General features: G+C 51.8%; 1 protein-coding gene across 4 annotated transcripts in view; it reads right to left on the bottom strand.

The window, feature by feature from the left end:
• Window positions 1-5,058: 5,058 nt before the first annotated feature.
• The window catches only part of Marchf10 (membrane associated ring-CH-type finger 10), a 96,702-nt gene continuing 87,133 nt past the window's right edge, over window positions 5,059-14,627 (bottom strand). For 3 of the 4 annotated variants that reach the window (XM_037200727.1, XM_037200725.1, XM_037200726.1), the window contains exons 11-13: window positions 9,806-9,910; window positions 8,787-8,829; window positions 5,059-5,519 (exon numbers count right to left, since the gene is read on the bottom strand). In XM_037200727.1, the coding sequence (XP_037056622.1) occupies window positions 5,464-5,519; window positions 8,787-8,829; window positions 9,806-9,910 (204 nt within the window). In that variant the 3' untranslated portion in view covers window positions 5,059-5,463. The remainder of the gene's footprint in view (window positions 5,520-8,786; window positions 8,830-9,805; window positions 9,911-14,627) is intronic. The other variant, XM_028865149.2, reaches the window with a different exon arrangement.

Here is a 14,627-nt window from a genome sequence, read left to right as displayed (position 1 = left end):
ATGTGGGTGCTGGGAATTGAACCTGGGTCCTCTGGAAGAGCAGTCAGTCCGCTGAGCCATCTCTCCAGCCCCCATAAGTTGGGGCTTTTGCTCATTTTTCCTTATTTTTCTATTTGGGGGCAGGGTCTCACTCTGTAGACCAGGCTAGGCTTGAATTCACTTTGTAGCCAAGGATGGCCTTGAACTCCTTTGCCTTATGAGTGCTAGGATTACAACTATGTGCCAGTGTATGTGGCTTATGTGATGCAGGGATCTTTGCTGAGCCTGCTGAGTGGCAGATGTCCTGAGACCTGTCCCGGGCCTGGGCAAAGGGCATTGTCTACCAGGCACAGAGCCCAGCCTTCCTTGAAGGCCTGAACTGGCCCAGCTTTGGCCACCTGCACATTCAAGTGACAGCTCAATGAATCCGTGAATGAGTGGGAAGATGGGGCGGCTCTCCAGAGAAAAGCATTCCCCCAGTCTCCTATCACATCAGAGATGGCCTCCTCCCAGGTACCCTGGCAGAGCTGGGACTGGCCCAGTGGGCAGCTCTCTGAGGCCGCAGGGGTGAGGAGCCAGCCAGCCTCACCACATGGCTATCCTGGAACAGAACTGCCCAGACCTGGCCAAGCTGCCTGAAGCATTGGGGCCGGAGTCTGGCAAACACAAGGTAGAGGATCAGCATTGTGGGGGAGACCAACAAGGAATTCAGGGAAGGAAGGAAAGGGACCAAGGAACTGAAGAGGGGCCGTGAGGGGTCCGGCATGAGACGAAAGTGCCCAGACTTTCCTGCAGGCCTGAGTTTCCTCAGGAGGGTGCTGCCAAGAGGCCCCAGGAAAAGGTCGATTTCAGTCTTTTGCTCTCTCCCATCAGAATCAGTTCCATCGAGGGGGAGGGGGCAGATCTTTGCCTTCCTTGTATGGAAAGCGAGCAGTTATCAACACTAGAAAGAGGAGTGACGGGCAGGCTGTTTATGTCCGAGGTGGCGCCAGGGTTCAAGGCCATGTATTCAGAGCAGCCAAATACTGGTTTCTTTATCAGCTGGTGGGAGACTTCAGACTTAGCCTTTTCTGGGGATCCCAGGCAGGGATACTTTTCTACTTCCATCCATGTTGTCTTCTCACTTCTAGACACCTCTGAGGTCTATGGGGTGTCTAGCTGTGCAGTGTGGGGGACACCTGGCCCTCTGTTACTGGGGGGTGTCTACCTGTATAGTATGGGGGACACCTGGCCCCCGATACTGTGCTTTCCTGTTTGCTTCTTCACATTTACACTGTCCTTCCCTCCCTGGAGTCTGAGGAATGTGCATGGTGTCCTCCACGGTAAGAATGACTAAGCACAACCTTCCCTTGCTATTCCAGACCCTGCTGCTGCTGTCTACATACATGTCTACATACATCCAAGGATGTCCCGAGTCCCTGGTATAAGATGTCTTCTAGAAATAGTATTCCATATAGCGTGCCATCCAGTCTCCGTTCCCTCGTACATTGAATAATTGCTAGCACATGTGGTCTCCCTGCTCAACAGCTTTCTCCATCTTGGCTCTCCTCTTTTGGATTCCACAAGCCACCAAAGTTCTCTCTTCTCTCTTCTAGGACCCTTTTTAAAAAACAAACAAACAAACAAAAACAAAAAAAACCATATATGGGTGTTTTGCCTGCACATTTGTGTACCACATGCATGCTTGGTGCCCATGGAGGCCAGAAAAGAACATTGGATCCCCTAGAACTGGAGTTACAGATGGCTGTGAGCCACCATGTAGGTGTTGGGAATTGAACCCCCGTCCACTGGAAGAGCAGCCAGTGCTCTTCGCTGCTGAGCCCTTCTCTCCAGTCTCTTCCAGGGGCTTTTCGCTGCACCCTTTGGCGCTGGGAACTCTGCAGTCCCCGACTGGAGCTGCTTAGCGATGCTGCCTTTTTTCCTTGCAGCAGAGCACAGGGGTCAGGCGCATGGCTTCGTTCAACAGACTCAGACGTTATGAACTTCAGAGTACTTACTACTTGAGCTCCCGAGGGCAAGTTTCCTCTCAGGCAACATGGGGTTAATAATACAGGCTGATTAAGGATTACAGAGAAGTGTCAAGGGCTTATTTTTCTCCAGGTCCGTTCACAGGAAGTGCTTCATACGTGGAACCCACAGGCTCACATTACCTCGCTGTGACTTTTTCTGTATGTGAACCTCTGTCCCAGCGAGTCTGGGCTCCATGCCTCCTCCCGCCAGCCCCACCCCCTGGCTCTGTTGTCAACATACCCAACTTATACAAGTTAGTTTTATAAATTAACTATGATGGGTAGTTCGTCTGTATTTATGTCTGTGTACCACCTGCATGCCTGGTTCCCACTGAGGCCAGCAGAATCTTGAGGATACCATCAGATAGCTTGGGACTGGAGTCACAGATGGTTGTGAGCTGCCATGTTGGTGCTGGGAATTGAATTCAGGCCCTCTGGGCAAGCAGCTAGCACTCTTAACCACTAGCTAGCATGCCTATCCCTCCTCTGTGGTTCTCAGTACCAGGTCTTAGACAAATCTTCACTCAACCTTAAAATTCAGTTAAAAAACAAAGGTCCATTTTCCTGTACAGTTAGGAGCTCCGTGTTTGAACATCAGCACTTGAAGCTTTAAATTTTTAACTTCAGTAGCTTGTGTAGGCTCTACTAACAAGCAAAGATGTTCACCTTTATCTCCCATCTTGGGTCTTGGCCACTTGGCTGAATGCATTTATCTCCAGGAGTTCTATCACTTTGTCTAAATGGAACTCGTCAGAGGAATGGGTCAAGGTTTAGGTAGCCCAGACTAGTCTTCCTAAAACTTAATTGCTCCCATTACTCATCTCTAGGCTGCAGTGTCTTATCCTGAGCCCCCAGGAGAGAGCCGGGCTGGGAATCAGGGACTGTTGTGGGAGCATGTGTTTTGAAGGCAAGAAGAAATTTGTTTGATCTAAATTTTGTTTATATACGATAACACAATGAACCCATTGTTTCAGTTTGGGTTTTATTGCTATGAAGAGACACTATGACTACAACAACTCTTATAAAGGAAACTATTTAATTGGGACTGATTTACAGTTCAGAGGTTCAGTCCATTATCATCATGGTAGAACATGGTGGCCTGCAGGCAGACGTGGTCCTGGAGAGGTAGCTGAGAGTTCTACATCTTGATCCACAGGCAGCAGAAGGAGACTGTGTACCACACTGGGCATAGCCTGAGCAGATGAGACTTCAAAGCCCACCCCCATAATGGCACGCTTCCTGCAACAAGGCCACACCCACCCAAGAAGGTCACACCTCCTAATAGTGCCACTCCCTGTGGACCAAGCATTCAAACACAGGAGTCGATGGACGCCATACCTATTCAGACCACCACGCCCATCATTCAAATAAATATTTTTTTCTAAATATTATTTACTTAGAGCTGGAGAGTTGACTCAGCAGTTAAGAGTGTTTATTGTTTTGCAGAGGACCAGGGTTTGATTCTCAGCACCCACATGGAGGCTCACAACTGTGTATAACTCCAGTCCCAAGGGACTGAATGCCTTGTTCTGACCTCAGCAGGCTCCAGGCACACACAAGGTGCCCATTACATGCATGCAAGCAAAACTCTCTTACATATACAGTTAAATAAATCTAAATAATTAAAAATAAATGATGGTTTGCACAGTGGGGAGTGGACGCCTTTAGTCCCAGCACTCAGGCAGAGGCAGGTGGATCTCTGAGTTCAAGGCCAGCCTGGTCTACAGAACGAGTTCCAGGACAGGCTCCAAAGCTACACAGAGAAACCCTATCTTGAAAAACCTAAATAAATAAGATGGGTTCATTATGGTGCTATCACACACATGCACACATATGCATGCGCGCGCGCGAGCACACACACACGCACGTATTTACACTTTGTTCTTATTTCCAGACATCTCTGGTTTTTTGACAGGGTCTTATGTAGCCCAGGCTGACCTCAACTATTAACTAACGATGACTTTGACCTTCTGGCCCTCCTGCCCCTGCCTCCTGAATGCTAGGATCACAGGCAAGAACACCGTTTATGTGGTGCAGACCGTGAACCCAGTGGTTTTGGCACGCGAGGCAAGTGCTCTATCAACTGAGGCGTGTCCCCAATTCCGGTGTCTCTCTTCACCTTTCTTCTCTCCTCCTTTTTCTGTCCTGTCTCCTATTTTTGTTTTTTGTTTTTGTTTTGTTTGTTTTTGGTTTTTCAAGACAGGGTTTCTCTGTGTAGCTTTGCGCCTTTCCTGGAACTCACTCTGTAGCCCAGACCGGCCTCGAACTCACAGAGATCCACCTGACTCTGTCTCCCGAGTGCTGGGATTTTTGAGGACATTTAGGGATGCACAAGTATCATGATCAGGGTGTCACACTCCCACACTGCCAACACACAGTTCAACGAATTTGAGCAAGTTTGTCCAGTTCTGTGACTGTCATCACGTAACCACTCTATGACCCCTTCCTCACCTCCAGTTCCTGTTTCTTCTTCATCTCCCAGAGTTCACAGATCTGCTTTCTCCGTCTATGGTTTCGCCTTTTCTAGAAATTACTACAAGTGGAGTCATAGACTATGAAGTCTTTAGGATGTGTTTTCTTTCACTTAGCTCACATCTCTGAACAGTACCCTCTCCTTTCCACCATTTTTTGAAAGCCTATTTTTGTCTCTGCTTTTCTCTCTAGATTTTTGGGACTAGGTCTTGCTATAACAGCCCAAGTTGGCCTCCAATTTATAATCCTCCTGCCCCAGTGCTGAGACTGCAGAAGTGTACCACCAGGCTTAGCTGGCGATCTCTTCTTATCCTCCGTGCCCTCCACAACCACATACAATTTCCCCACTACCCATCTGATTTCTTTTTTATCACCCTAAGTCTCATCGGTCTTTGATTCCTTAGATGCCATGAGGAGAAGAATCTCGGAATCCACATCCACAGCTGATCCTAAATGGGATCCAGCTTGCCCTAGCCCATGGGCGCCTGGGAGCCTGAGATGTGTCAGACTCTGGTGGCAGGCAGCAAGCAGAAATGACATGGGAGGCGGGTTGCAGCTCAAGCCTGTCAGCCTGCGAGGGAAATAAATACAAAATAAGTGGGAGAATAGAGTCAGTTTACTGAATGCACGGATCCACTCCACTCAGGGTGGGCTGAGGCCTGAAGGGGGGCCCTCAGCAGCAGGAGCCCAGGCTGCTGGGCTGCCAGAGTTGCTGGGTCCACTCGGCCTGCTGGGCCTCTGAGGGGCAGCCTCAGGGAAGCCCACGCGGGACTCGGCTGTTTTGCCTGTGTCAGCTGGGACGAGGCTGGTCCATCCCTGTGGCTGCCCGAGGATGATCAAGCCAGACACTTGAACGGAGTGGCCCAGGTGAGAAAGGTAACTGTGAACACACTGGCTTCGGGTTCAGTAAAGAGGAGGGTAGAAGGGAGGCACAGGGGTGGGGGGCGCAGAAAGGGCTTCTGGGTGGAGAGGTCTCTGCTGCACTCCACGACCAGCTCCCTCGCTAGATGACCCGGCCTGGGTAAACACTGCTTTCATTACCATCTCCCGACTCGGAACCTAGGAAGCAAGACCATCTCTCAGGTTTCAGGGCCATAGCAGGCTTCAGGATCTGCCACACGGGGTGTACAAGGGTACCACTGCCCTTCTTCCTCCCACCCTGGCCCCGGTGGCCAGCCACACACACGGAAATGGAATATGGAGCGGGATGGGGGAACACTTTAATCTGGGGCTGAGGAATCTCCAGGCTGCCTGCACTGGGGCTTCTCCTGGGTCAGGGGCAGCTGGACAGCGGGCTGCTCTATGAGTCTATTTCAGCTGTCTCTGCCCGCCAGTCTGGTGATGCAGCTTGTAGACTGAATAGCTGGTAGATAGAGCCTTTGCCTTCTCTCAGGATGAGGTTCCCAAGTAACTCTACTGCCTAACGCGATTGAGGGTGTGGGGGTGTGATGGCAAGGAGCAGGACAGGATGGCATTGGGGGGTGGCTGGAAGGTCCAAGTACAGCAAATGGAAGAGGAGAGGGGTTCCCTCATTCTTGGGGAAACTCTTCTTCTAGATCCTTCCTTTTGTCTTGGTTTGAGAAAGCGTTCCCAGACTACGTAGAAACACTATCACGGTTGGAGAAGTGCAAGGAACTGAAGTAAATGACACCTTGACATTCATACCCCGTCCCTCTTATCATGCTTCTGGTCTCAAGGAAGCCCCAGCTGCTGTGGGTGCCCAGCTTCCTCTCCCACGCTGTGAGTTGGCTTGTCTGTGTTCGCTCATCACCTATACGCATATCAGCAGGTGACACGCTCTCTTTCTGGCCTCCGTCTTGGCTATGGTCATGGCCATTTGTGCCAGCTGGGAAGCAGCTGTCAGAGACGCCGGGTCAGGAGCCCTGTAACAGGTTGGCTCACACATCAAAGGGTCCGCCTGAGATGCCCTCACCTCAGTGTCACTGGTGGGGTCTTAGGTTCAGGGAAAGGAACCCAGTAAGAAGGCTGGCGTGGGCTCCCCAGGGCCACAAGGCAGCTGGCACCTTTTGTGGCACCCTTTGTACCCTGATGTTTTGTCCTTTCCCGCTGTGTTTACCTGGGCTGAACTGGGGTGGCAGGTCACAGCTGTGACTCAGTGCTGGCAGGCCATATTAACCAAATGCTGCCAACCAGGTGAGTCATGCCAGGCTGCGGGGGCCAAAGAAGAGGAGTGTGGCCAAGGGGGGGGGGGCTGGCCTCCTCTGGCTCTGCTTCTGATGCCTGACTTTTGTCTTGATAGTGGCTTTGGCACAGAGACACGCTAAGGGCTGCCAGTGCTCATTCACTGAGGACAGTGTGTTGGTCCCTTTGTTCTGGGCTCGGCACAGCCGGGACTGACTCTCCCTTCCCTACTAGTAGCTCGGGAGTGTACAGGACTAGGGGCAGGTAGATGGAACCTGGCCTGTATTTCCAGGAAAGAACCGGCTGCCCTATGGCCTGCGAACGGTCGATTCTGGAGATGGGCCAGCTCCCAACTGAGATAGCAAATGAGTGGTAGACAATCAGAGGGACCATCTGCATGGGAGGAACAGAGCGGGAAGGAAGTCCCCTTCCCTCTTGGTTGAGACTTATTTTGGTTGGTGGTGGTTAGGACAAACGCCCTGGACCTCACTCTACAATGCAGGCTGGCCTGGAACTTGCAGCAGTCTGCATGGGCCACCATGCCGGTCGATATTCCTTTCTAAACATCCCTTAGGGAGAGCAGCCTCCTGTAACGCAGGCTTAGGACCCCAAGGCAGCCCTTCCGGTCCTGATGCAGTGCACCGACTCTGGGTCTGGGGGAGCCCTCCCCGCCTGCAGGACACAGCGGTCACAAGGGGCACTAGGGGGCGCCCCTGCCCAGCCGAACCCTCTCGGACGCGCCCGGCCTCGCAGGTTCCGAACCGGGTAGCGCTGCGGGCGCCTCCGAGGCGGGGCGGGGCCCTGGGCAACAGGACCCTCTGCAGGTCTCCCAGCTGGGGACCAAAGCCTGCCGCCTGTCACGTCCCTGTGAGAGCACGAGGCCCTCGCCGAGGCCTCGCTGACAACCCGTTCGCGGACGCCTGGCCGAGGTGCGGTCCCCGGGAGGAGGTGCGTGCGGGCGGCGACACAAAGGTCTTTTAGACACCGCACCGCCGCCTTCCCGGCTGCACCCAGGCAGCAAGCCGGGGTCTGGGGACGACTGCGCGAGCGGTCCTGGGGCTTCGCTCCAGGGGGCGCCAGGCCGTCGGGCAGGCTGGCTTGGACCCCACAATCGCGCGGGGATTGGGGCTCCAGAAGCTCCTTTTGTATGGAGAAGAAAGGGCCTTTCCCATCTCTGAGCACTGTGAGCCTGGCTCCCTAGGACTGCGTGCCCTGAATAGAAAGCTTGCTTCTCTAGGGTTGCAGTCGGGGCCCCACCCCGGGGAGCTCTGGACTGGTGCAATGTCTCTTCTGGTCAGGTATTTATTTGTGGAGGGCGGGGAAGGGGCCCACAGAGCATCCCCGCAATGGGCTGCATCAATCCTGTCTGTGGGCTGTGCGTGAAAGACACATTCCAGAGCCCCACCCCATCGCTGGAGTGGAGACCGTGGGAGGGCCCAGGAATCTGTGTTTAGGGTAAGTTCTCGAGATCCATGATGCCAGCGTGGGAATCACTCTCCTAAGCTTTCAGGACAAGGCAGGCTGCTGTAAAATTTCTCCTCCAAGAACCCAGAGAGACCCAGTTGTCACATCCCTCTATTTCCCTGCGACGCTTATTCTCTCTGTGGATAGAGTCTTAAGGCTGGCCTCTGAGCCCTCTGCTTTAATTACGCTCATTTTCTCCAGGGAGAATTTCTGTGGAATAAGGAACCTGTCTGAAGGAGGCTGGAGACCTGTTGGCTTTGTTCAGCCGGGCCACTTGATGATACTCAAAGGCATCAAAACACAATCAGAACGCTTGCTTGTCAAAGGAACGTTCTCTCTGGTAATGGCTAACCAGCCTGCTTTTAGGATCTGAGAAGGAAAATCCCAGACAGGATCCTGGCAGGAAACAAAAACAAAAACAAAACAACAAAACCTCATCAAGTGCTGGATGCCAGAGGATGCTATGGAGGAAACACTCTCTTCCTCCTAGCTGACCCTTTTCCTTGGTTTCAGGATGAATTAAAATTCTTATCTGCTCCACCTCCAGCCTTCCTGATTGATTGTTAGTGAAGGCTAGAGTTTCCCAAGCTTTGTGGGGTTATTTTTGCCTCTGGGTGGTGGTCATGACTTCCTTCCACAGTGTTAGGTTCAACACCAGAGCAGAAATGACTTAGCAAACACCCTTAAAGAAGGCAAGACAGGATGGACCCCCAAACCTACTTTCATTTTCTTCCGGTCTGGGTTGTGGGTGATTTCTTGACAACTATGAGAGAGGAGACAATGAGACATGAATTGTTTTTACAATGCAGTTGTGAACAGATGTATAACTCGTGTGTCTCATCAAGGTGCTCAGGATCAGGGCTGGTATTCTGCACTGGTGGAGCGCCACTTGTCCCAAGGACAGCGCCGTGATAACCCGGGTCACCTTGCTGTTTCGGGCCTTCTATATTTGGCAGTGTGAACAGACTTGCTTCCTTTTAGCAATTGATCTGAGTAGCAGAATCCCTTTCTGATGGTCCCGGCACGGCTTGCCGGCTGTGGGGAGGAAAGCTCTGCTCACTGGCCACTTGCCTGGCCACTGGCTTTTAAACAATCGCTTGTATTCTCTGCCTGGCAGGAAGCTGCCGACCCATCCAGGCCCTGGGCTCTCTTTGTTCTGATTTTATGGCATTTTATGCCACAATAAGAAACGCTGTGTACTCCATGGGAGCCCATTGTGCCAGGCTGCAAGGATGTGGGCCCTGTTGTATTGGGTCTGGTGCTGTTTCCCCCGGGGAGAATAGGGACTTTGTGTCAGGCTGGGGACAGAACAAGGGGTCCTGGACACTGTCACGGGGCAACTCCCTGGCCTGGGTGGAGGCAGCACTTGTCTACAGGCTCTTTTCTGTGCCCAAGGGAGGGCCAAAGGAGGGATGGGATTTCGTCTAGAGTAACAGGTCCTGGTTACCCGTGAATTATACATCAGGACTGTGCTAACCTCTGCTGCCACACACCACAGCGAGGGCCCCTGAGGCAACCTCACTGGTGCTGCCTCAAGATTCTGTGCCAGATGCTGATGTCTATGACCCCTCGCACATCACTAGGAATCCTGTCCTGGTGAGCAGATGTCAAAGGGTCAAACCTGGGCTTCCCACGTTTTGGGTAGATTTGGCCCCTTGAGGCAAGAGCTTCTGGTTTTGTAGAAATAGTGTAAATGGGGAATGGTCCATTGAGGAGGGGATGGACCTGTGGTACCCTACCTGCCTCCTAAGCCGGCCACTGTACTCCCTGACTTCTGCCACTAGCCTGGCATTGTGACTATTAACAGCACACCGGGGGCAGAGGACGAAGAAGGGCAGTCTCTCCTGAAGACACCAATAATCAGAGACAAGAGTCAGACCAGGAGGCAGGTCATGAAGGGGGGGTCTGGGGGAGCTGACCCCAGATGATGGAGCATCCCATGTGGGTACAAAAGGGAAATATGTGAAAAGGGAAAGTCCATTTAACTTCTCCATCTAGGCCAGACTGCCCCATCAGACTAGAGGGCGAGCAGGGCAGCATCAGCCAGGGGTCCCTGGAGATGCTCCCGTCATCAGCACCTGATGCTAGGAAAGGAAGGGCCAGCTTGCTGCTGGGCAACTTCATAGACTAACATCAGTGCTTCCTTCAACTGGTCCTGAACACACTCACGCACGTGCACACGGGCGGGCACACACACACACACACACACACACACACACACACACACACACGCACGCGCGCGCGCACACACACACACGCACGCGCACACACACACACACACACACACACACACACGCACACACGCACGCGCACACACACACACATACACACGGCAGTGGGGGGTTATTTATCATCCATACTCCATGCTGGACCCTTATCTCTCTTTGCCAATGTAACAGCCATCCAGCTGGTCTCGTCCTCCCTACCCTCTAGGTAAGTCTACTGCACTTACCACGCAAATACCAGAATGTCCTTGTTTGTCAGTCCAGGCTGGAAACTGTCCAGCAGCCCCCAGAGCCGCCCCGCAACCTTCCAGCCCAGCACCCTGACTTCACCTCAGGCTCGCTTCCTCCCAGTCCCTGCCGTGAGCCTTCTCGACAGTCTGAGCACGTGGAGCTTTTCACATCTCCACGCCACTACGTCGTCTGCTGTGTGGAATATACTTCCCCACCTCCCCTACCCCCGTCCATCCGTCACACTCTTCAAGATTCAGGCCAAGCATCGTCTCCTTGGCTGATCAGCTGACAAAAGCCACAATGACTGCAACATTGTCAAGGTAGCAAGGACCGAGGGCAAAGGACAAACTCCCTGCCGGATCAAAGGCCAGGCCTCCCCGCAGCATCTCTGGAGAGCCTGACTGGAGCTCTGCCCTGGAGAAGTGTGTAGGAGGAGGGGATGAGCTCCTCACTTCACCCCTCCATTCTGCTCTTCCCCCAGCTCAGTTTTCTATCACAACACCAACGGGTTTGGGATCCCCTTGGTCACACGTGTGTTCTCAATTAATGTATTTAAAGACTTGTTTTAGTTTTTAATACTGTGTGTGCGCATGTGTCTGTGCACATGAATGCAGGTGCCCTTGGAAACTAGAAGAGGGTGTCAGGTTCTCTGGAGCTGAAGTTACAGGTGACCGTGAGCCACCCAAAGTGGATGCTGGGAACCAGACTCAGTCCCCTGCAAGAGCGGGTCCTCCATCTTAACGGCTGAGCCGTCTCTCCAGCCCTGCATGTTTTCTCAGTAGATGCTGAGCCAAATATGGGCAGCGTTTGTCTCCATCATCTCTGCATCCCCAGGATATGATTTAAAACCCAGCACATAGTAGGTATGCAGGATAAACGAGTATACCTTGAATTCTCTACAAATTTGGACTGTCCCTTTCTCTAAAATGACACTCAAGATTTGCTACCTGAAAGGAGCGATTCTGATTCAGGAATTCCTTGGACATTGAAGCCTGACTGAGCACTGATTATGTACCAGACATTTTCCAGGCACTGGAGAACTGTGGTTCCATGCCCAAGTTAACAAAGAATAACCACAGTCGTTCCCGACCCCGCCGCGGCCCCCACGTGTGACACACACCACCACTTTATTTGGCACTCAGTGTCACTGAGTCCATGATGCCCAGTGCTTGGTCTAAGGTCAAACATGATTCACCCCGTGTCTAAAGGGGAGCAGGTCCAGAAGGCCCTGTTTTATCTTCAAACAGCACAGGACAGTCTCAATGAGGAGACTGTCCATGGCTGGGACCACTGGAACCCAGCAAGTCCCAACTAGGGAAGATGTGGTATTTATTTTACAGCCTCTGTGTGCTCCCTGGACCTGTGGGTTCTCCTCCTACTCATATGCTATTTTCCAGTTATATTATTATTATTGTTGTTGTTGTTTTATAAATATGTAAATCCTGTCTCTCCACCCACACTGTAAGTTCCTCAGAGAAAGGGGACATCATGGTATCACATCAAGTCAGACAGTCACTTTCTTTGTGTCCCGTCTGTGAGAGGTAACGCCCATCGTCAGCTTGACTGCATTAAGAAGTACATACCGTGGGTGTGTCTGTGAGGGCTTTCCAGAGAGGATAAGTAAAGGAGGAGGACCCACCCGGAATATGAGTGCTGCCAACCCACGCTCTGTTGTCCAGGACTAAATGAGGAAGAAGAAAGGGGAAGCCGGGTGCTGTGACACAGACCTTTACTCCCAGAACCGAGAGAGGGAGAGGCAGACAGGTCTGTGAGGTCAAAAGCCAGCCTGGTTGGTCTACATCTTGAGTTCCAGGCCAGCTGGGGACTGTATAGAAAGTTCTGGTCTATTATTTTTAAAAAGTCAAAAGAGAAAGGCAGCAGCATTCATCCCCATGCTCTCTGGCCTGCTGAGGTATGAGTGGGCTTCCTCATGATCCTGCCGACACAGGCAAGCTGCTCTCCTCACCACACTTTCTCGGCCATGATGATGTATGTCCCCCTCAAACTGTGAGCCCAAGCAAATCCTTCTTCAGCTTTTTGTTTGTTTGTTTGTTTGTTTGTTTTTAGATATTTTATCACAATGACAAGAAAGCAACCCAACAACCACCTCGGCTCTGGGTGCACACTTGGAGTGAGGAAATGACACTCACCACCACTGAGAGCATTTATCACAAGTTCTCTTCGTGAGACACAAACAAGAAGCCTGATGTGAAGGCTTCTCCCATGCTTCTAGCCAAGGAGAGAGGTTTCTCTTCCAAGTCAGTGCATCTCTTTCGACAAATGCTACCCTCAGGTTCCGGCAATCTGAGATAAAATCGGGAGGAGGTGGATTTGACGCTTTCCACTGGCCTCCAGCTTTCATGTAGTTTTTTTTTTTTTTTAAGATTTAGAATAAAAAACAACTTCTGAATTATGTACATAGGCATGTCTGGATGTGGGGATGTGCATGTGAGTGCAGTGCCTATGAGGGCCAGATGGGGGCGTGTGTCTCCTAGAAGCTGGCGTTACAGGCTGTTGTGAGCCCCCTGATGTGGGTGTTGGGAACGGAGCAAGAGCATCCTAAACTCTTTCCATCTCTCCAGCCCATGTGGAAGCCTCTTCACTGGCCATTTATAACCAGTCACAGCTTTGTGCTTGGAGCGGGTGAGGTGTGCGTCCGGTTTCCCAAGCTACACTTGAGCTGTCGGTGAGAGAAGCGGGAGGCTTGTCCCTTTCTATCCCCTCCACTCTGGCTCCCAGCGTGCCCCGGCCCAGGATACTCCTTTTCCAGAACAGACTTGCCAGGAGTCTCCCGAGAGGCAAGGCTGTAGGCCTTGGTTTTGTTCATGGGACTGGACTGTTTTCTCATCCTTGCTTTGTAGCCCCCCTGGTTGATGCTGCTTGTTTGTGTCTGCTGGCTGACTCCAGGGCCATCTGTAACCCACATCGACCCTGATGCTTTGAAGTTCAATGCGTAATAAAAAGTTCATTAAAAGATGCAGGATCATGAAAATGAAGTTACAGAAATATTAACAAAGGACTATTTCCTGCTTCCGGTACTTTTCCTTTTTTTTTTTTTTTTTAGTATTTCTATGAAGAATTTATGTCACCATTAAAACCATGGGGAGGTTAAGGAAGGGCAAGCCTGGGCCACAGAGAGGGTGAAATTCCTCAGAAGATAGATTGATAGAAACCCAGCCTGTTGTCTTCGTTGAACACTCAGGATATGAGGGAATAATTGAACCTGAAAAAAAGTAGAAATGGGTCTACAATTCCTGTGACCAGTGGTTTGAATTCAGCACTTTCTCTTTTTGAGACAGGGCCTCACACCCTAGGCCAGCCTTGAATTTGCTTTGTAGCTGAGGATGACCTTGAACTTCTGATCCTCCTGCCTGCCTCCCCAATGCTGGCATGTGTCATGAGTTCTGGCTTGTGTGATGTTGGGGACCAACCTCATTGCTTCATGCACGGTAGACAAGCACTCTACCTGCAGAGCTGCATCCCCAGACTCCGAATCCAGCGTGAGTTTTTGCTGGTTTTTGTTTTGTTTTGTTGTTTTTAGAGACAGGGTTTCTCTGTGTAGTTTTGGTGCCTGTCCTGGACCTCACGCTATAGACAAGGCTGGCCTCGAACTCACAGAGATCTGCCTGGCTCTGCCTCCCGAGTGCTGGGATTAAAGGCGTGTATCACCGCTGCCAGGTGCTGTTTTGTTTTTGAGATAGGGCTTTACTACATAGACCAGGCTGGCCTCAAACTCAGAGTTCCATCTGTCTCTGTCCCCCAAGTGTGGGGACGAAGGGCTTGAACCATCACCTCTGGCCCTGAATCCAGTGCTTTTAATAGAAGTGGTGGTGTGGAGAGTGTCAGCGAGGACTGCACCCCAGCCTCCGGGCAGTGATGGTGCTGGAAGAAGTCTGCCATCACTGAGGAAGAGGAGAGCTGGGAAGGGAGAGGAAGAGGAGAAAGAAGGAAGCCAAGAGAAAGAGGGGTTCAGGGCTCGGGTGACAGATCGCCGAAGTTGCCTCTAGCACCCCCAGTGGCTTGTCCTCTGCCACACTGGCTCACCCTCCTGCTGTGCCCCGACAGGAGCAGAGGTCAAGAGCAAGGTCTCCAGGGGCATCCTGGA

The sequence above is a fragment of the Peromyscus leucopus genome, chromosome 8b (assembly GCF_004664715.2).
Source record: "Peromyscus leucopus breed LL Stock chromosome 8b, UCI_PerLeu_2.1, whole genome shotgun sequence".
Taxonomy (NCBI): domain Eukaryota; kingdom Metazoa; phylum Chordata; class Mammalia; order Rodentia; family Cricetidae; genus Peromyscus; species Peromyscus leucopus.
The sequence above is the reverse complement of the archived record's forward strand: the minus strand, read 5'-3'. Positions and strand labels throughout refer to the sequence as shown.